Raw genomic sequence first — 14,825 nt, forward strand, 5'->3', positions numbered from 1 at the left:
GGTACGTGTGCCAGGTGGGATCACCTTCGAAATACGGAGTCTGACTTACAAAGGAGTTCGCAGCACCGCAGAGCAAATTCTCCGCTCCGTTGCCTCCCACCGATCACACACAGGTGACGTCCGAATTTTCTGCGAGAGCCCAAAGGAACGGAGAAAGCACGTCCCAACTTCGGACAAAGACACCACCTCTCGGTGCCTGCGTGACAGGGATTTTGGTTCAGTCTCTTATTGGAGAGCGGCGTCCCAGATAACCTCTAATTCCTGACCTGGGTCTGGCGGCCACAACGGGAGACGCAGCGGGGCTACCCAGCGGTGCACGTCCCAGCACCCTCACCCACGGGATTTCGGCAGAGCTCCCCACGACGCCAGGCACACGCCGCCGTTACCGGAGAACGGGCCACCATAATGTGGTGACTAGTCTTTTCTACGCATGTGGCTTTCGAGAGAGCTTTTCTACAGCTTTTTTAAGAAAAAGGAAAAAAGAAAAAGCCTAAAGAAATAGCTCTTCCCCGAAGCTGCAAACGACGAGGACGGCCGTGTCACGCCGATTCCCTGCCTACAACAGCAGTAGGTGTGCCAGAAGAAAACCCCAGCAAGTGACAGCTCAGCGAGGACCCCAGACCAACCGCTTTGCCAGCGGAGGAAATCAAAAGCGACACGGGCAGCTATAACACTCATCTTCCCGATACGCTGTCCCTAGATTAGCGAGCCCACGCTAAGGAGATAGCTAGTTTACGCGCATTCACGTCGCTTTAAAGCACCATTCAGCTGCCTGCATTCATGCTGCAAAGCGTTTAGCTTTGCCCGTAGCTTTTACTTACGGGGCAAAACTGCTTTACGCAGAACGCGACTCGATATAATCGTGCCTGCATTAAGGTCAGGGACAAACGCGACCCCATCACGCCTGCCGGGGGGCTGCAAGTCTCCGAACCACAGAGACGGCGACCAAGCAGGCAAACCCAGGAGACCTCCCCGCACGCTCCTCGAAACCCCCGCGCAGGCGCACAGCTTGCCAAACGCCGGCGTCTGCTGTGCCGGGGCCGGCTCTCCGTGTGCCACCCGTTTTAGCCGTCTCATCGCTCTGCTGCTTCTTCCCGCGCACTTCTCCCTTCGCGAGACGCTCGCAGGAGCTGAGAAGATCAGAAACTGCCAGGAAATCACAGGTGGTGCTACGAAAAGTGGCAAATCGCACCGGCTTTTCAAAGCAAACAGCAAGATCTTCTCCCTCCTCCTTGTGAGGTGAGCTGTATCAAATGACCAAACTCCTTGAAATCTAAAGTTACGCATTTCCATATGTACATATTGGAATATATATCCATACAAAAGTGACCCGTACTGATTCTCTAGGCTTGTCATTAGTGACGGCAGTGGGTGCTAAGCTTACCTGAAATAAAGCCACCTTTCACTGGTGCCTAGCTAGAGACACAGGGAGCCTATCCTGAGATACCTCATTTGAAAATGTGGTTGCATGAGATAAGTGCTCAGTCACACTTTCATCTTCCGCTCCTGCTTCCCGAGGAGGCCTGAGTCACCTTGCAAAGAGAAAACATGAAGAGCATCTCTCAAGAAAAAGCGCCTTTAGGAATTTAGTCCTTCACGGTTTTCCTTTAATTTGTAATTGACCAAAAGTCAAATTCAGAGACAGGACAGAATGACCCCCGAAAATAAAACGCCTTTCTAATTACGACAGTTACTGGTAAAGAAGGGGAGAAGGAAGGCCCTAGGAGCAATATTACGTTGGCCAGAGCTTGCATTCAGCATAAGCGTTACTGATGAATGTATTCAAAACCAAAGGGCAAATACCCCCACTGGAATTTCCCTTGCTCCGCTCGTGCATCTCCACCTGTTTCTCACAGGACCTGTTTCTGCAGCTACCAAGAGCTAATACGCACGGGATGCTGCACTGTCGCTACCTGTGCAGACCAGGTAAGGCCTGGAAAATCAAAGGCCGCACAGGGGACCTCGGGGCCTCACCAGCACATGCAGTAAGAGCTGCCCACACAGCCGTCGTGAAGGAGGCACGCTTCAGGTTAGGTACAGGCGTAGGTTGCTTCTGCTCAGGCCACCTGGCTCCTCAGCCACTCACACCTCAGTAAAACACTCGTAGTTCAGGGGTTGTTGCCAGCTTTTAATTCCTCTAGGAATCGCAGAATCCATGGCTACGACTACAAAACGTCCCAGAAGCCAGAGAGGTGGTGAGATTGGCAGGCTGGTGCTTACAGACCCTGACGCGGGAGGGCTCGTGGTGCTGAGGAGAGGTAGCCCCAGTCTCCGGCAGCTCCAGTTTTCCAGTCATAAACCCTCAACTTATCGGTAGGCTACAGTCGCCGTCAGAGTCAGCCTCACGTAAATGCTACAGGACCACATAAAGCCCTATACAACCATAGCTACAACTCCGCGCTTGCCTGTCGTATAACCTGGGCTTACACAAAGCTCACTCGGTGCAGAGAAATAAAAGCACGGAACTGAAAAGTCCAACCGTCTGCTGTTCTTCTCCATCACCAGAAGCACACGTGTCCCACCACGGGAACCACCGCACTCCACGGACGACGCACCGCAATTTCGATTTTGTCCAAGTCGGGACACCGGCCTTTCAGCACCTTTTCCCCCAAACTCCACACTGACCCACCGCAAGGAGACCGAGCTTCCCCTGCATTTCCTCTTCGCTATCTCCTCTGCACAGTCCTGGAAAATCGCCCTCCTGTCCAGGGAAGGAACGCCACGACGTGACACATAGCAACCTTTACTGAATCCAGGAAAAAAATAAAGCAACCTCCCGTCGTGTCCCAGCCCCGGGTCACCTCAAAACCAGCGGCTCCTCCGGCCGGGCCACGAGCGCGCTGCTCTGCTGCGACGGCTGCCACCCCTTCGCGCCGGCACTGCAGCCTTGAGGCTCCCATGGGGTGGGGGATCTTCAGTGCCTGGTCAAACAGGTGCCTCGGTACCTCGGAGAGCCCTGCGGAAAGCAAAAAACCAACGTAAACGATGGTTCACTGAACCGGTCCCATCGCCTTTCCTGCTGGTACTGTAACACCTCCTCCCTACAGGTCTTCTGGTAGACGCCACTGCAATTTGGACATGGCCTTATGAAAAACTAGTGTCCCTTGGTGGAAGGCAGAGATATACACATGCACAGCTGGAAGGACATTACAGCTGTTTGTAGACCTCTCTTGGTGAGTTTGCCAGTCTTCTGGGCTCCCGGGGGGCACCTGCGGGGGTGAAACAGGCTATCTAGCAGATTTGTTTCCCCTGACCTCACCTAGCTGTTTATGCTTTATCATAGAGGAAAGAAAACATGATTAAAACAATATGAAGAGTCGCAGGCTCAGTACAAACAATTTAATTACGGCTTTGAACTTGTTTTTGCACAGAAATTTTAAGCCAGCGTTGATTTTGGCCCAGCACACTACACAAAGCATGCAGTTAACATAAATCCTCTTATTCTGCAGCGTGGCGCAAAGCGTGAAAAAGCGTATTTGCCCCATGTGTCTTCCCGAACGTTTCGCAGACGGGTCTGAGGGGCCCAAATGCATCGCGTGCCTTCGCTCAGGGGCGGTCAGGTCTGCTCGGGCGGCCCTGGAGCCACGAGGACACTCGGGCTGCGGCTGGCACCCCGGTGCCTCCCGGCCGTCCCGACACCCTTCGCCGCACATGCAAATATTGTCATTGCCGTGCCAGATGACAGGCTGCTTTTAACTGACATTTTTAATCCATCAGACGTTCCAACCTCGCGCTTAACTACAGTGTAATTTGGGCAAATGAGAAACACGGCTCCGGATGTAACCTGCAATTGCCCCCCGCAAAGTCTTTCCTGAAGTCAGACCGTGTGAAGATTAGGCCTCTGGACTTTATTGCTGTTAATCCTCTGCTCAGAAAGTCAGATGAAAACAGATTATCCTGTTCCCTGCAGGTAACTGGACGTTGTACCTCCAAAGGGGAAAAAGCTGTCCCCCACAATTACGGCCGAAGAGACATGTAATCGGGGGGGGGAGCTGTAGGATGCTCAACTCTGTGCGTTTAATCAGTTGAAATAGCCATTTTTTCCCCCTTTCACTACTTACAGATGCAAAGAGCGACGGAGAAGGAAAAAGGCGAGCCTGGACAGACCTAGAAACAGCTCCAAAACATATGTTTTGGAAACACAAAAATGTATTTGGACGCATTTCCAGACCCCATAAAGTCGCATGTCCTTCCCAGCAGACGCCTGGCTTGGAAAACATGTGCAACTTTGGGCGTGCAACGTTACGTTCAAGGTGCAAAAATCTGACATGGCGGGGGAGAGGGGGGTTTCTTTTCCTTTTCCCTCTTTTTAAGCCAGCTTTCTCAAGGCCTGTGCGGTTCCCGCCGCGCTCGACTTGCCCTGCAACTCCGCAGCCTTGGGAGGCTACGAGCGGGTGGGCCAGCCCTGTGCCGAGGTTTAGGATTTCAAGTGGAGGTACTATGAGGGATCCTTTTGCTCCTTTTTTTCCTTTCTCTCCCCCCAGAAAAAAATGGCAAGACAAAACAGGTCAAACTTTCTCACGCAATAAACACCCTGAGGTCAACAGAGCTATTCCAGGAGAGAAACGAGATCCACGGCTCGCTCTCATTCGGCCGCTAGGCGATACCAGGAAAAGTGCACGGCAAAGCGAGCTGCATTTGAGGGAGGCACGTGCGAGAAAAAGCGGCTGATGGGGAAGCCAGGAGATCCTGCGGTCTGCCCAAACGCGGGGCAGCAGGTCAGTCAGGGGGCTCGTGGGTCAAGCTCGCTGAGCACGGCCGAGCTGAGTGGTGGGGACTGCCGCAAATTTGGCTTACGCCCTCGGAGGGACGCAGGCGCTGCTGCTTCAGCAGGGCTCCTCCCGGTTTCATCAAGCCTGTTGATCAGGGCAGTGAAGTTAAAAAAATAATAATAATAAGGCAAGGAAAAGGAGGACAGAAAGCCAGACAGACGAGGGAAGGCAGCGGCACCTATGACAGGAAGCATTTCAAAAATGCACGTGTCCCCTACACTGGTGCTCGCAAGGCAGATAGGCATGAGTTGTCTCTTGCTCACCCACAGTCAGAAAAGACTCCCGACTCGGTATAAAAACCCCTGCTTGCACGTGTGGGGTATTTTTTCCCCTTTCCTTTCAAAGCCCCGGTCAGGCAGACCGGCAGTCGCTTTCCCGCGCGCGGGGACGAGCGGCTTAGCGGCCCTGGGCTTGGCAGAGCGACAGCGGTTTGCACCAGCCGGGAGGTCGCGCGCTCCCTCTCTGCCACAGCAAGCGCACCTGCCCCACGAGAGGGAAAAAAGCAACACTAGGCGTCAATGAAGGCGCTGACTTGCAACAGCTTGAAATACCGACTAAAGCCTGCTGGAAACCAAAGCAGCGCTGTGAAAGCACGCACGCACATAAAACCATGGCAAAGCCAAGACAGACCTTGACTCGTCTTTTGCAAACGGCTCTCCAGGAGGAGACCGCGAGACTTCTTCCGAGCTTATTTGCACAGGTTTAAAGCGCGCGAAAACGCCGCCGAAGTCACTTCCACTCGGAAGAAGCCACCATCTGAGGGAAGCAAAGACCAAGACCTTGGTCTAGGGAGACCGTGGCTTGCGTTTCCGCGGGCTGGGGAGAGCAAACTTCGGACGGGGCTGCAACACCGCCTGGCGCATTTACAGGAGTGAGACTGTCTGCAGTGCAGACGGACCGCGGCAAGCGGCAAGGGAGCCCCCGTATTGCTGGAGCGCTTCCGAAACGTTTCACAGGAATTAAAACGAAAAGAAAACTCAGAGAGCAACCTGTGAAGTGGGAGAGACACCAGCACGCACCTCCACCCCCGCGCGCGGGGCACCTCCTGCCGCTGGCCGCCCGGCCGGAGCAGCCTCGAGGCGGCTCTCGCGTGCGCCGTGGGGACGCGCTGCGAGGCGGTTTCTCCCGCGGAGAGCAAGGAAGCGCGCGCGTGGGAGCGTTAGACTCAGCGCGGCCCCCGGCGAGAGCGACGCGGGTCACGTACCGCGCGCCGCGACTGCACCGACGGGCGAAAGCCAGTGTGTGTGTCGCCGGACGCCCAGCCGGCTCCGCTCCGAGCGATCCCCAGAGCCGCGGCTCCAGCCCGTGGGCCGAGGCGCCCGCGAGCGCGGGACGTCCTGCGGAGGAAACCAGGGGAGATCCGGCTGCTGGTTTTTCTTCTCCAGTTGCCAGCGCGTTATTCATCGGCGCCGCTCGCGTCCCAGGCGGCCCGGCCAAGCCGAGGGGAAGAGGCCAAGCGAGAAGTCGCAACCGCTGCTTCGCGGGGAGTGGCCGCCTCGCGCTCCCCCGCGGCCTGCGGAGATGCCACGGGCAGCGGCGGCCGTGGGAAAACGGGGCTTCCCGGCGTCCCGCGCCCCGACGGGGCCCCCGGGACCCCGTGCACCCAGCGCCCCCCTGCACCCCTGGGGGCCTGCACCCCCGGGTGTCCTCAGGTGCCCCCGTGCCCCCTGCACCCCTGGGGGTCTCTGTGTGCCCCTGGGGGTCCTGCGCCCCTGGGGGGCCGGCACCACTTGGGGTCCTGCAGCCCCGGGTGTCCCCAGGTGCCCCCGTGCCCCCTGCACCCCTGGGTGACCCCATGTACCCCTGGGGGTCCCGCAGCCCTGGGGGCCCCCGTGTGCCCCCGGGGGTCCTGCACCCCTGTGCACCCTGCACCCCTGGGTGACCCCATGTACCCCTGGGGATCCCCATGTGCCCCTGGGGGTCCCACAGCCCTGGGGGTCCCCGTGTGCCCCTGGGGGTCCTGCACCCCTGTGCACCCTGCACCCCTGGGTGACCCCCTGCACCCCTGGGTGACCCCATGTACCCCTGGGGGTCCCGCACCCCTGGGGGTCCCCGTGTGCCCCCGGGGGTCCCCCTGCACCTCCGGCTGCGCTGCACCCCCGGGTGCCCCCCTGCACCCCGGGCCGCCCTGCATACCTGCCCACCTGCGGGCGCCTGCGCGCAACTCCGCCGAGGGCGCAGAAACGGTGCGGGGCGGGGAGGCGAAAGCAGGAACGGAGGAAAAATTTGGGGGGGGGGAGGGAGGGGGGGAGGGAGGCCGGAGCAGCCCCGCAGCGCCCCCCGCACGCGCGCACGGCCGGGGTGGGGTGGGGGGCGGGAGGGGGTGCGCTGCGCGCGTGGGGGGGGCGCGCGCGGGAGGGGCGGGGCGGGGCGGGGCGGGCGGCGACGTCACGGCGGCGCGTGCATACTGATGCGGGGGCCCGGCCGCTTTCGTCAAGGAGCAGAAGGAAGCAAGATGGCGGCCCTGTAGGATTGGGGAGCGCGGCGCCCGGCGGTGCGTGCTGGATGTCGGCCCGGCTGAGGGACGCGGCAGAGGTCAGAGCGCGCCCCCCCGCGCCCCCTCCCCTCCCCGCCGCCCCCCCGCGCCCCCCAGCCCCCCCCGCCCCCGCTCGCACGCACCCCGCACCCCCCGGCGGGGGCCGCGCCGCGGCGCCCCAACATGGCTGACTGACAGAGGCGGCGCGGGGGGCGCTCCCCCCCCCAACCGCCCCCCGCCAACCGGCCCCGCTCGGCCCCGCCGCCGGCTTTGTGCCGCTGCCCGGGGCCGGCGGACACAAAGGCGGGCGCTGCCGGCGGGGGAAGGGGCGAGGCGGCCGCGGGGGGCCGGGCCGGGCCGGGCCGGGGGGGTGGGGAGCGCTAAACCCGGGCCGGGGGGCGATGGAGAAGCGCGCAGCCGCCTGCCTGTGCTGCGGGGGCGGGGGTCGCTGCAAGGCCTTTTTCTTCTTCTTTTTTTTTTCCTCTTCCCCCCCCTTGGGCATTACACGCCGGCGGCACGATGTGGCTGCGGGGAAGGGGGAAACCTCGTCCCCCCCAAAAAAAACTATCGCCCTGGGGCTTGCGGGTGACAGGCAGCCGCCGCCTCGGCGCGGCGCCCCCGGCCGCTTTCCGCGGGGGCTCCCGCGGCCGGAGGGGGGCCCTGGCCGCCGTGTGGGGCTCGGAGGCTCCGCGGACCCTCCCGCCGCCGCCGCGTGATTTTTCCTTTCCAGCGCGTGAGGTGGAGGGAGAAGTGATGTGGTCTAGCGTGCTCCCCTCGAAATGTTGCAACCAGAGCTCGCATCACAAGGTCTGTTTTCCATGATGAGCAGCATGCAAATGTGTAGGCTCTGAGCAGCGATCGGCGCCGGCGAACGGCGGCTCCGAGGAGCGGTTCGGCACCGCTCTGCTTTGTTTTTTGGTTTTTTTTTTTTTTTTTTTTCGGTCTTTTTTTTTTAACGTGAAATTCAGTAGTTTCAGGCGTGAGGAGACATTGTCCCTAGTGAAAGCAGGTCAGTGGGTGTTGTTTGTCGGCTAATGAGGCCATTCTATTTGCATGTTAATAGCAGGTTGACTTACTGCAGCAGGGGGTGAATGTGGTAACATGTATATTCGCTTGTGTATCTGCATGTGTATTCCGCTATGACACTTTCTCTGGAGGTTGTAAAGTGCGAAACGAGGCGTGTTGGTAGACGATACTCAACAGAGAGATGTTAATGGGCAAGAGTCACGTATAAACTCGAGTCAGAGGCTGATCTGACTGATTAAAAGGTGGAGAAAACAACACCGTGGTACATGTATTGTGCTTTTAAGAGATGCCCTCGGCAGGGCAGGCTGCCCATGGATTATAAATCATTCTTTCTCTTATCTCTGTGGAGTTAGACAAATTTGCTTAACTGGTGTGGGATGAATGTCTTAGCTCCTTTATCGATAGCCTCGGAAGATGAGCACTTTTGTTTGGTGAGTCCTTAGGTCTGCTTACCCTTCAACTATCGTTATGTTTTCCAAAAGTGCTGTCATTCTTGGATTTTTTTTCTTCTTTCCTCTTTTGCCCCTCCAAACAAAGGTAAGACTATGCTCTTTATATATAGTTTGCCATTTGTGTATTGCTTTGCTAAAGGCCCATGACTAAAGATGGACATGTAACAGTTTTTAGTAGACCCTCATGCAGAAATGCTGCTTCTTTCAGCTCTTTCTCTCTCAGACACATGCCACTGGTTGCTACTGTCCTTCAAAGCTTCCTTCAGTTCTCAGTTGCTAAATATCTCATATTCAAAAGACTTGGGTATAGGGGTAAAATGTTGATACTGTTCTGCTACATCTGTGTTGAGACAGTTCTGTGTATTTCTTATCCTGCTCCCAAATTACATTCTTTCCATTCTATTTAAGTCCATTGTGTCCTGAAAGTATTGGTAAATCGAGCAAGGCAAAAACTTACAGTCTACCAGATCTGCTGTTGTTCACACTTTGAAAGAATGTACACATCTTGGATTTTTTTTTCCTGCAGAAAAACAACAATTTGGAACCAGTGTAAATAAATCACTGTTGGGCAATACTTTGTCTCTCTTTCTCAGTGTCACAGAAAGTGTAGTGTGGACCCTGCCAGTGAAGTCATAAAACATTTAAATCCAGCAACTAGGGTGAAGGGGAGAAAAGAAAGGGAGGGCAAAGACTCAAAAATAACAGTGTGCGAAGGTTAGGTGGTGGGATTAGACCGCCGTTCACATGCAATGAAGAACACAAAAATCATCTTCCGGGGAAATGGCTGTTTTGTTTTGGGAAGTGGGGGCATCAACTTCATGAACAATTCCAGGGACCTCAGAAACTAGTTCTGTATCGACCACTTCAGAACTAATAATTAACAAATATTCAAAAGAAGAAAAGATTGAGAAGGAGACACTTGAGCTCACAAATTTGCCAAACTATCACTGTTCATAGTAAGGTTTTTTAACTAGGACTTTGGCATTGTGTTGGTTCCTGGCCCTTAGCCAGGGAAACTGGTATTGTTTTGATGTGCGCATGGTCCTAGACTTCAGCATGTCAACATTGTTTAAAGAACAAGAAACGTGTGCCTGCTGAGGAGTTATTATGACGGACAGACTTCCAAGGTCTCTTGTTGGCACCAGTGCCACATCGGGTAACAGGAATGGGAGGTTGTAAATGTTTTGGTTTCTGCGTGCAGAATCAGGAGACTTGATAATCACTGCCAGAACTGGGATTTCAGCTGCCAGAGGTGGAAGGGACCATCCATCCTCTCTTACTCCAAGTGTTTCAGATGTTTCTGGGACTCTGTCTCCCATACAGTTCCTTTAAATAATAGTCAGAGACAAATGGCCCTAAAAAAACCTATAACCATGTTTTAGAACAAATCTACAGCTCAGGTGTGGCAAAACATGAAGTTCGGGTTGAACTGATGTTACCAGCACTGTTGGGGATTACAAGGAGTGCTTCACTTTATTTTTTTTTTCTAAATTGTTTCCATATAAGTGGCAGCGAAGTGGCTTTCTCGTGGTGTACCTAAGCAGTCACTGTAAATCGGTTGCTCTGTTTTGCCCTGAGTAGTCTCTTTCCCCCTCCCCCCCTTCCCTCTACAGGGAGGGTCACCTCCCTGACCAAATAAGGTCAAATAAGGTCTTCTTAAATTGCCCGTTTTTCAAGGTGGAACTTCGGATGAGCTGTCAAATTTGGCTTATCACAGTAACCCTTTTACCTCTCTCATTTGACTGCCACACAGTAGTTTGAAGCATGGTAGCAGCATCTGTAAGCCAGCTTCACAACTGGAGCCTGAAAGTGGTAGAACAAAGTTGCCAAGTTTCAAGTAGAGTTGGTGGTTATCTTGGAAACTGTGCTGGAGAACACAACCACAAATGATTTTGCCAAATAATATACAGTATTTATTTAGTCCAGCTCTCTGATTGCTATTAAGGCAGTCAGCCAGCAGCAGTAAGTGTTGTGACATCATTTTGAAAGGCAATGTGCTGGTTCTGAAATGGAGTGGGATGTACTATGATTCATTTAAAAGGGGGGGGGGGAAAGAGAGAGAGAGGCTGTACTCTGAACAGAGATAAAGCATATGACTGCATCATGGCTGGAAGCCAGAAAGGGAATTATGTGAATCAATCATACTTCTAGCATTATTCTGATCCCATGCTCCATATAGCAGTGAACATCTTCCTACTCATTTAATGATATTCTGCAGGAAAAAAAATATCCTTTTAAACACCAAACAAGTAACTAGTAACAAGTTGCCATAGTTCAGGCTGCAGTGTTTTCAGATCATCACTGGTTGCATGTTCAATTTGCATAGCTTGTCCCAATATCCTAGGTAATAAAATGTTAGAATGGAAAGTACCATGAGTAATCATCTTCTCAGTCACCCATTTAAAAGAAGTCACTTCTGCCTTCCCTTGGGGTAAAAACTAAAAAAAGAAGAAGAAAGAAAAAAGATTTCCCAAGGAATTACTCAGCCTGTATAGAGAGGGAGGGTTAAGGAATAAAACTGTAAACTTCCAACATCAGCTGGACTAATCCCAAGGACAGCTGATGACTGAGTGACCCAGAAAGGTTGTTTGGATTAAAATACTGGGAATGTGCCTCGCATTACGTAGGAGGGGGGTAACAGAAGGAAGGTAGAGAAAACCAAGGCCTCAGAAATAGGAGGAATAACTAAATAATTTCATCCATGTATCTTGCACAGCTCTTGAAATGAAGAAAAAAATGCTCTGCCTTGTAAGGGGATCATAAAGAGAGCCATAGTAGTTGTTCATAATACAGGATTTGAAATCTGGGAACAATTTAAACAAACTTGCTATGCTTTAAAAAAAAAAAAAACTTTGATATTTAAAAACCTTCAAGATTTGGGTGTCACTATACTTGCTGTTTACCTTTTCAAAGGAGGTTTGTTTATCTCTGTCAAACACCTTCCAGAAGGCTGAATCATCTCAGCAACCTGAACAAAATTCAGGTTCTCCTTTAAAAATAAAGCTTTCTGTGGAGGTGTGGATTGCACCTTTGGAGTGTTGTTACTGTGTAGCAAAGTATGGACAGCTACTATTTCAAGGTGCCTCCGCATGGAGAGAACCCCAGTGGGATTATTCTTACAAATAAAGGTTTGCAGGATTGGGGCTTCACTTTGACCTAATTCTTAGTGTGTTGTTTTTCTCTTGTAAAAATAAATGCAGCATTTCTATTGTGGCAGAGGAACAGGCTTGTCCTAGACTCAAGTTCAGTCAGAAAAGAAAATTCAGCACCTTAATCCTAACCAAATGCGGCATTTCTTTTAAGACAGTTTCCCAATGTACCTTGTATATACAAGGTATGTTTCTGCAGAGATATGTTTGAATGGTGAAACAAGGAATAAAACTCCTGTGAGGAGGTGCAAGTTAGTGCTTCCACAGGCTTATATGGTACTGTCCTGCTCCTCCATTTACTGAAAAAACTTTCCGAGCTTAACTATCGAGTTCACGCTGTGAAAGAGCCTTTCTAGTCTTGGAGGAGAGCACCATTTTTAGTCATGAGAAGAACCTCTATAAGAGGAAAGAAAAGGGAAATTGATTTTTATGAAAAGCATGTTGCATGTTGTGTTTGGAAAAAGTGTTTGTGTTCCTTTTGCATATGGTAGCAAAGAAATGAGCGGGCAAGCGGTTGATAGCTACGGTAACCAAGAATAACTAGACAACCAAAAAGCACCCCTTGGAAGTGTTTTCTACGGGTACAGCTCAGTAGCCTTGGAATTCTCCAATTAACATCATGTAACTTAAACAACGTGAAATACCTTCACATGTTCAAAAACATAACTGCTAACCTCAAACTTATTCCACGTGGGTTTGCAGAATGTGAATATTGCCTTCAACAGGTGTATGTATGGGTGAGAAGGAACTTGCAGGTTTAAATTGAATTTTTCACAGACATAGAAAGAAGATAATGACTTCTGCATTCTTAACTCCACGTGAGCTGCACTATCCTTAAATTTACATTTCAATGACTAAACTTTAAACAACTTTTTTGCTTAATCTTCATTCTAATAATGCATAAACAGTCTGAGCTTTGTCTTCCAAATGTCCTGGCATGAGCTGCTTTAAGTCAAATCATGTTGGAAAAGGATTTGGCTCCATTGCAATAATACCACAGCTTACCAAGCGGGTAGATGTTTAGGTCAGGACGATGACTCTCCATGCGGTTGCACGCACGTGGTTGAGTGTTTACAAACAGCGTCCCAGCATCCTCAGCAGCTGTCCTGACGCAGCCCGCGAGGACCGAGTTCTAGGAATGTCCCTGGTCCTCACTGGGAAAAAGAAATTGAGAATGTCAGGATCGGCAGAGTTTAGAAAAACATATTGTAGTTTGGGTTTTGGCTGCACTTTCTGCATCTGTATTACATTCTAGATCATTGGTTCCTTTGTCAAATGCTTCTGTTTTTTCCCCTGTTTGAACGCAGTCTGGATGGTGTCGACACGTTTGCTTGGAATAGGCTGACGCTAAATCTGAGACAGGGTTAAGGGAATTGTTGCAAAGGTTTCAAGTGATTTTTTTTTTTTTCCCCCTCCCCACCCCTTTTGAAAATTCATAAGAAATTCAATCCCCAAAAGCTTTCACGACAAAACAGCTCTTTGCAATACAAGAATCCCACCGTAAACTGTTACGTATTTTTTTGCTTAATTAGGAATGAGTCACTGCCTGTTTGAATACTAGAACAATTCCCTCTTTAAAGAACAGAGAAGAAATCATGAATCCTACTAACTTTATAAGTAAAATCAAATAGCTGAAAGTCTTTATTACTTAATGAGACATGTTGACACAGAGAGGCGTTGCTATTACGAAAGCTAATACCACTGCAAGGCAAGTTTTAGATCTCCATTAGCCATAAGAAGCTCTTTGGAGATTTCTGCGTTTACTTAACTGAAAAAATAATGCCACAAAATCTGCTTTTAAAAAAAAAAGTGGCGGTAATTATTGGATTGTCTTGCCAAGAGCATTTCAGGAAGCACAGATGAAAATACATCTATTTATTGTTCAGAAGCATTCCAACTGACAGTGTATGTCATGCTCTCCTCCGTGGACCCAGCCAAAGCTGCCAAACAGGTTGTGATCTGCAGAGATGCTTTGAGCCTACACCGCGTGCACTGTGGGACCTTTCTCGAGGTTCTGCTCCTCATCCGGAAACGTGATTTCCAGCCCTGTGCACGTTTTTAGACTTTCTCATACAGTTCTGCAGCAAACACTCAGGATGGTGTGCAAACCATACCGCTTGCTTTGAAAAATGAATCCAGAGAGCTGTTTTTTCCATATAGACAGGAAGCAGTTGGGACACTTGTCTTTTGTATATGCTGATTTTGTCCAGATGAGTCATGATATTCACCATCATTACAACAGAGTAGGAAGGCCAATGCACGTACCACATTACACACATTACTTTTGTTATTATTTGTGTGTTCACATCGGTTGCTTCCATTTTGCGTTCATGTTGATTACAATGATCATCTTTTGCTATTACACTCCTGTGAGCTCTTTCTGATCTGTCCTCTCATTTGCTAGACACCACCGTCTGTGTCACATCCAGAACCTGCCTCTCTTTCACTGAGTTCTTCACCTTCTTTCCTTTTCTTTTCTGACTTTTTTGATCCACACTCCCCATTAGTCTTGCAGCAGCAGGGTAGCAGAGGAAGGCAATTAAGAATAAAGAGTATGGAAGAGAGAATATGTGAGAAAGGCATTTCTGAGTTTGCGCTGGCTGTGTGTTCCTGCTCTCATCATTTTCAGTGCTGTTAGAGAGATCAAAGGGTGTATGTTAAACCTGGGCCTGATGCTGGCATTAGAGTTTTACCCTGGCTTTGGTGTCCTTTCATCACTTCCCATATTCTTTCCTTAGCATGGGAGACAACAACTATTCATGCTATACTCACCGCCATTTTCATGCTCCTGATACTATTTTTTTTCATCTTTGTTTAATCTGTTTGTTCTTTCAGTGCTACTTCACTTGCGTTTGAAGTCACATACTTTGAAGTTATACAATTTTTATATTTGCCAAAGGACACAGAACTCTTTCAGTTCTTATGTAAGCAAAAAGGAGAAAAGAATGAT

At 51.2% G+C, this 14,825-nt stretch overlaps 1 protein-coding gene and 1 long non-coding RNA gene across 7 annotated transcripts in view; one reads left to right on the forward strand and one right to left on the reverse strand.

The window, feature by feature from the left end:
- LOC112988766 (uncharacterized) overlaps nt 1-7,097 on the reverse strand; it is a 50,879-nt gene extending 43,782 nt beyond the window's left edge. For 2 of the 6 annotated variants that reach the window (XR_010388904.1, XR_010388907.1), the window contains exons 1-3: nt 6,909-7,097; nt 5,977-6,285; nt 2,802-2,956 (exon numbers count right to left, since the gene is read on the reverse strand). This is a non-coding gene — a long non-coding RNA (uncharacterized LOC112988766). The remainder of the gene's footprint in view (nt 1-2,801; nt 2,957-5,976; nt 6,286-6,908) is intronic. The other 4 variants (XR_010388908.1, XR_010388906.1, XR_010388905.1 and 1 more) reach the window with 4 other exon arrangements.
- Nucleotides 7,098-7,152: 55 nt separating this feature from the next.
- The window catches only part of TET2 (tet methylcytosine dioxygenase 2), a 76,260-nt gene continuing 68,587 nt past the window's right edge, over nt 7,153-14,825 (forward strand). The window contains exon 1 of the mRNA XM_064510546.1: nt 7,153-7,307. Coding sequence (XP_064366616.1) covers nt 7,278-7,307 — 30 coding nt within the window. The 5' untranslated portion in view covers nt 7,153-7,277. The remainder of the gene's footprint in view (nt 7,308-14,825) is intronic.

Source organism: Dromaius novaehollandiae, chromosome 4 (genome assembly GCF_036370855.1).
Source record: "Dromaius novaehollandiae isolate bDroNov1 chromosome 4, bDroNov1.hap1, whole genome shotgun sequence".
Taxonomy (NCBI): domain Eukaryota; kingdom Metazoa; phylum Chordata; class Aves; order Casuariiformes; family Dromaiidae; genus Dromaius; species Dromaius novaehollandiae.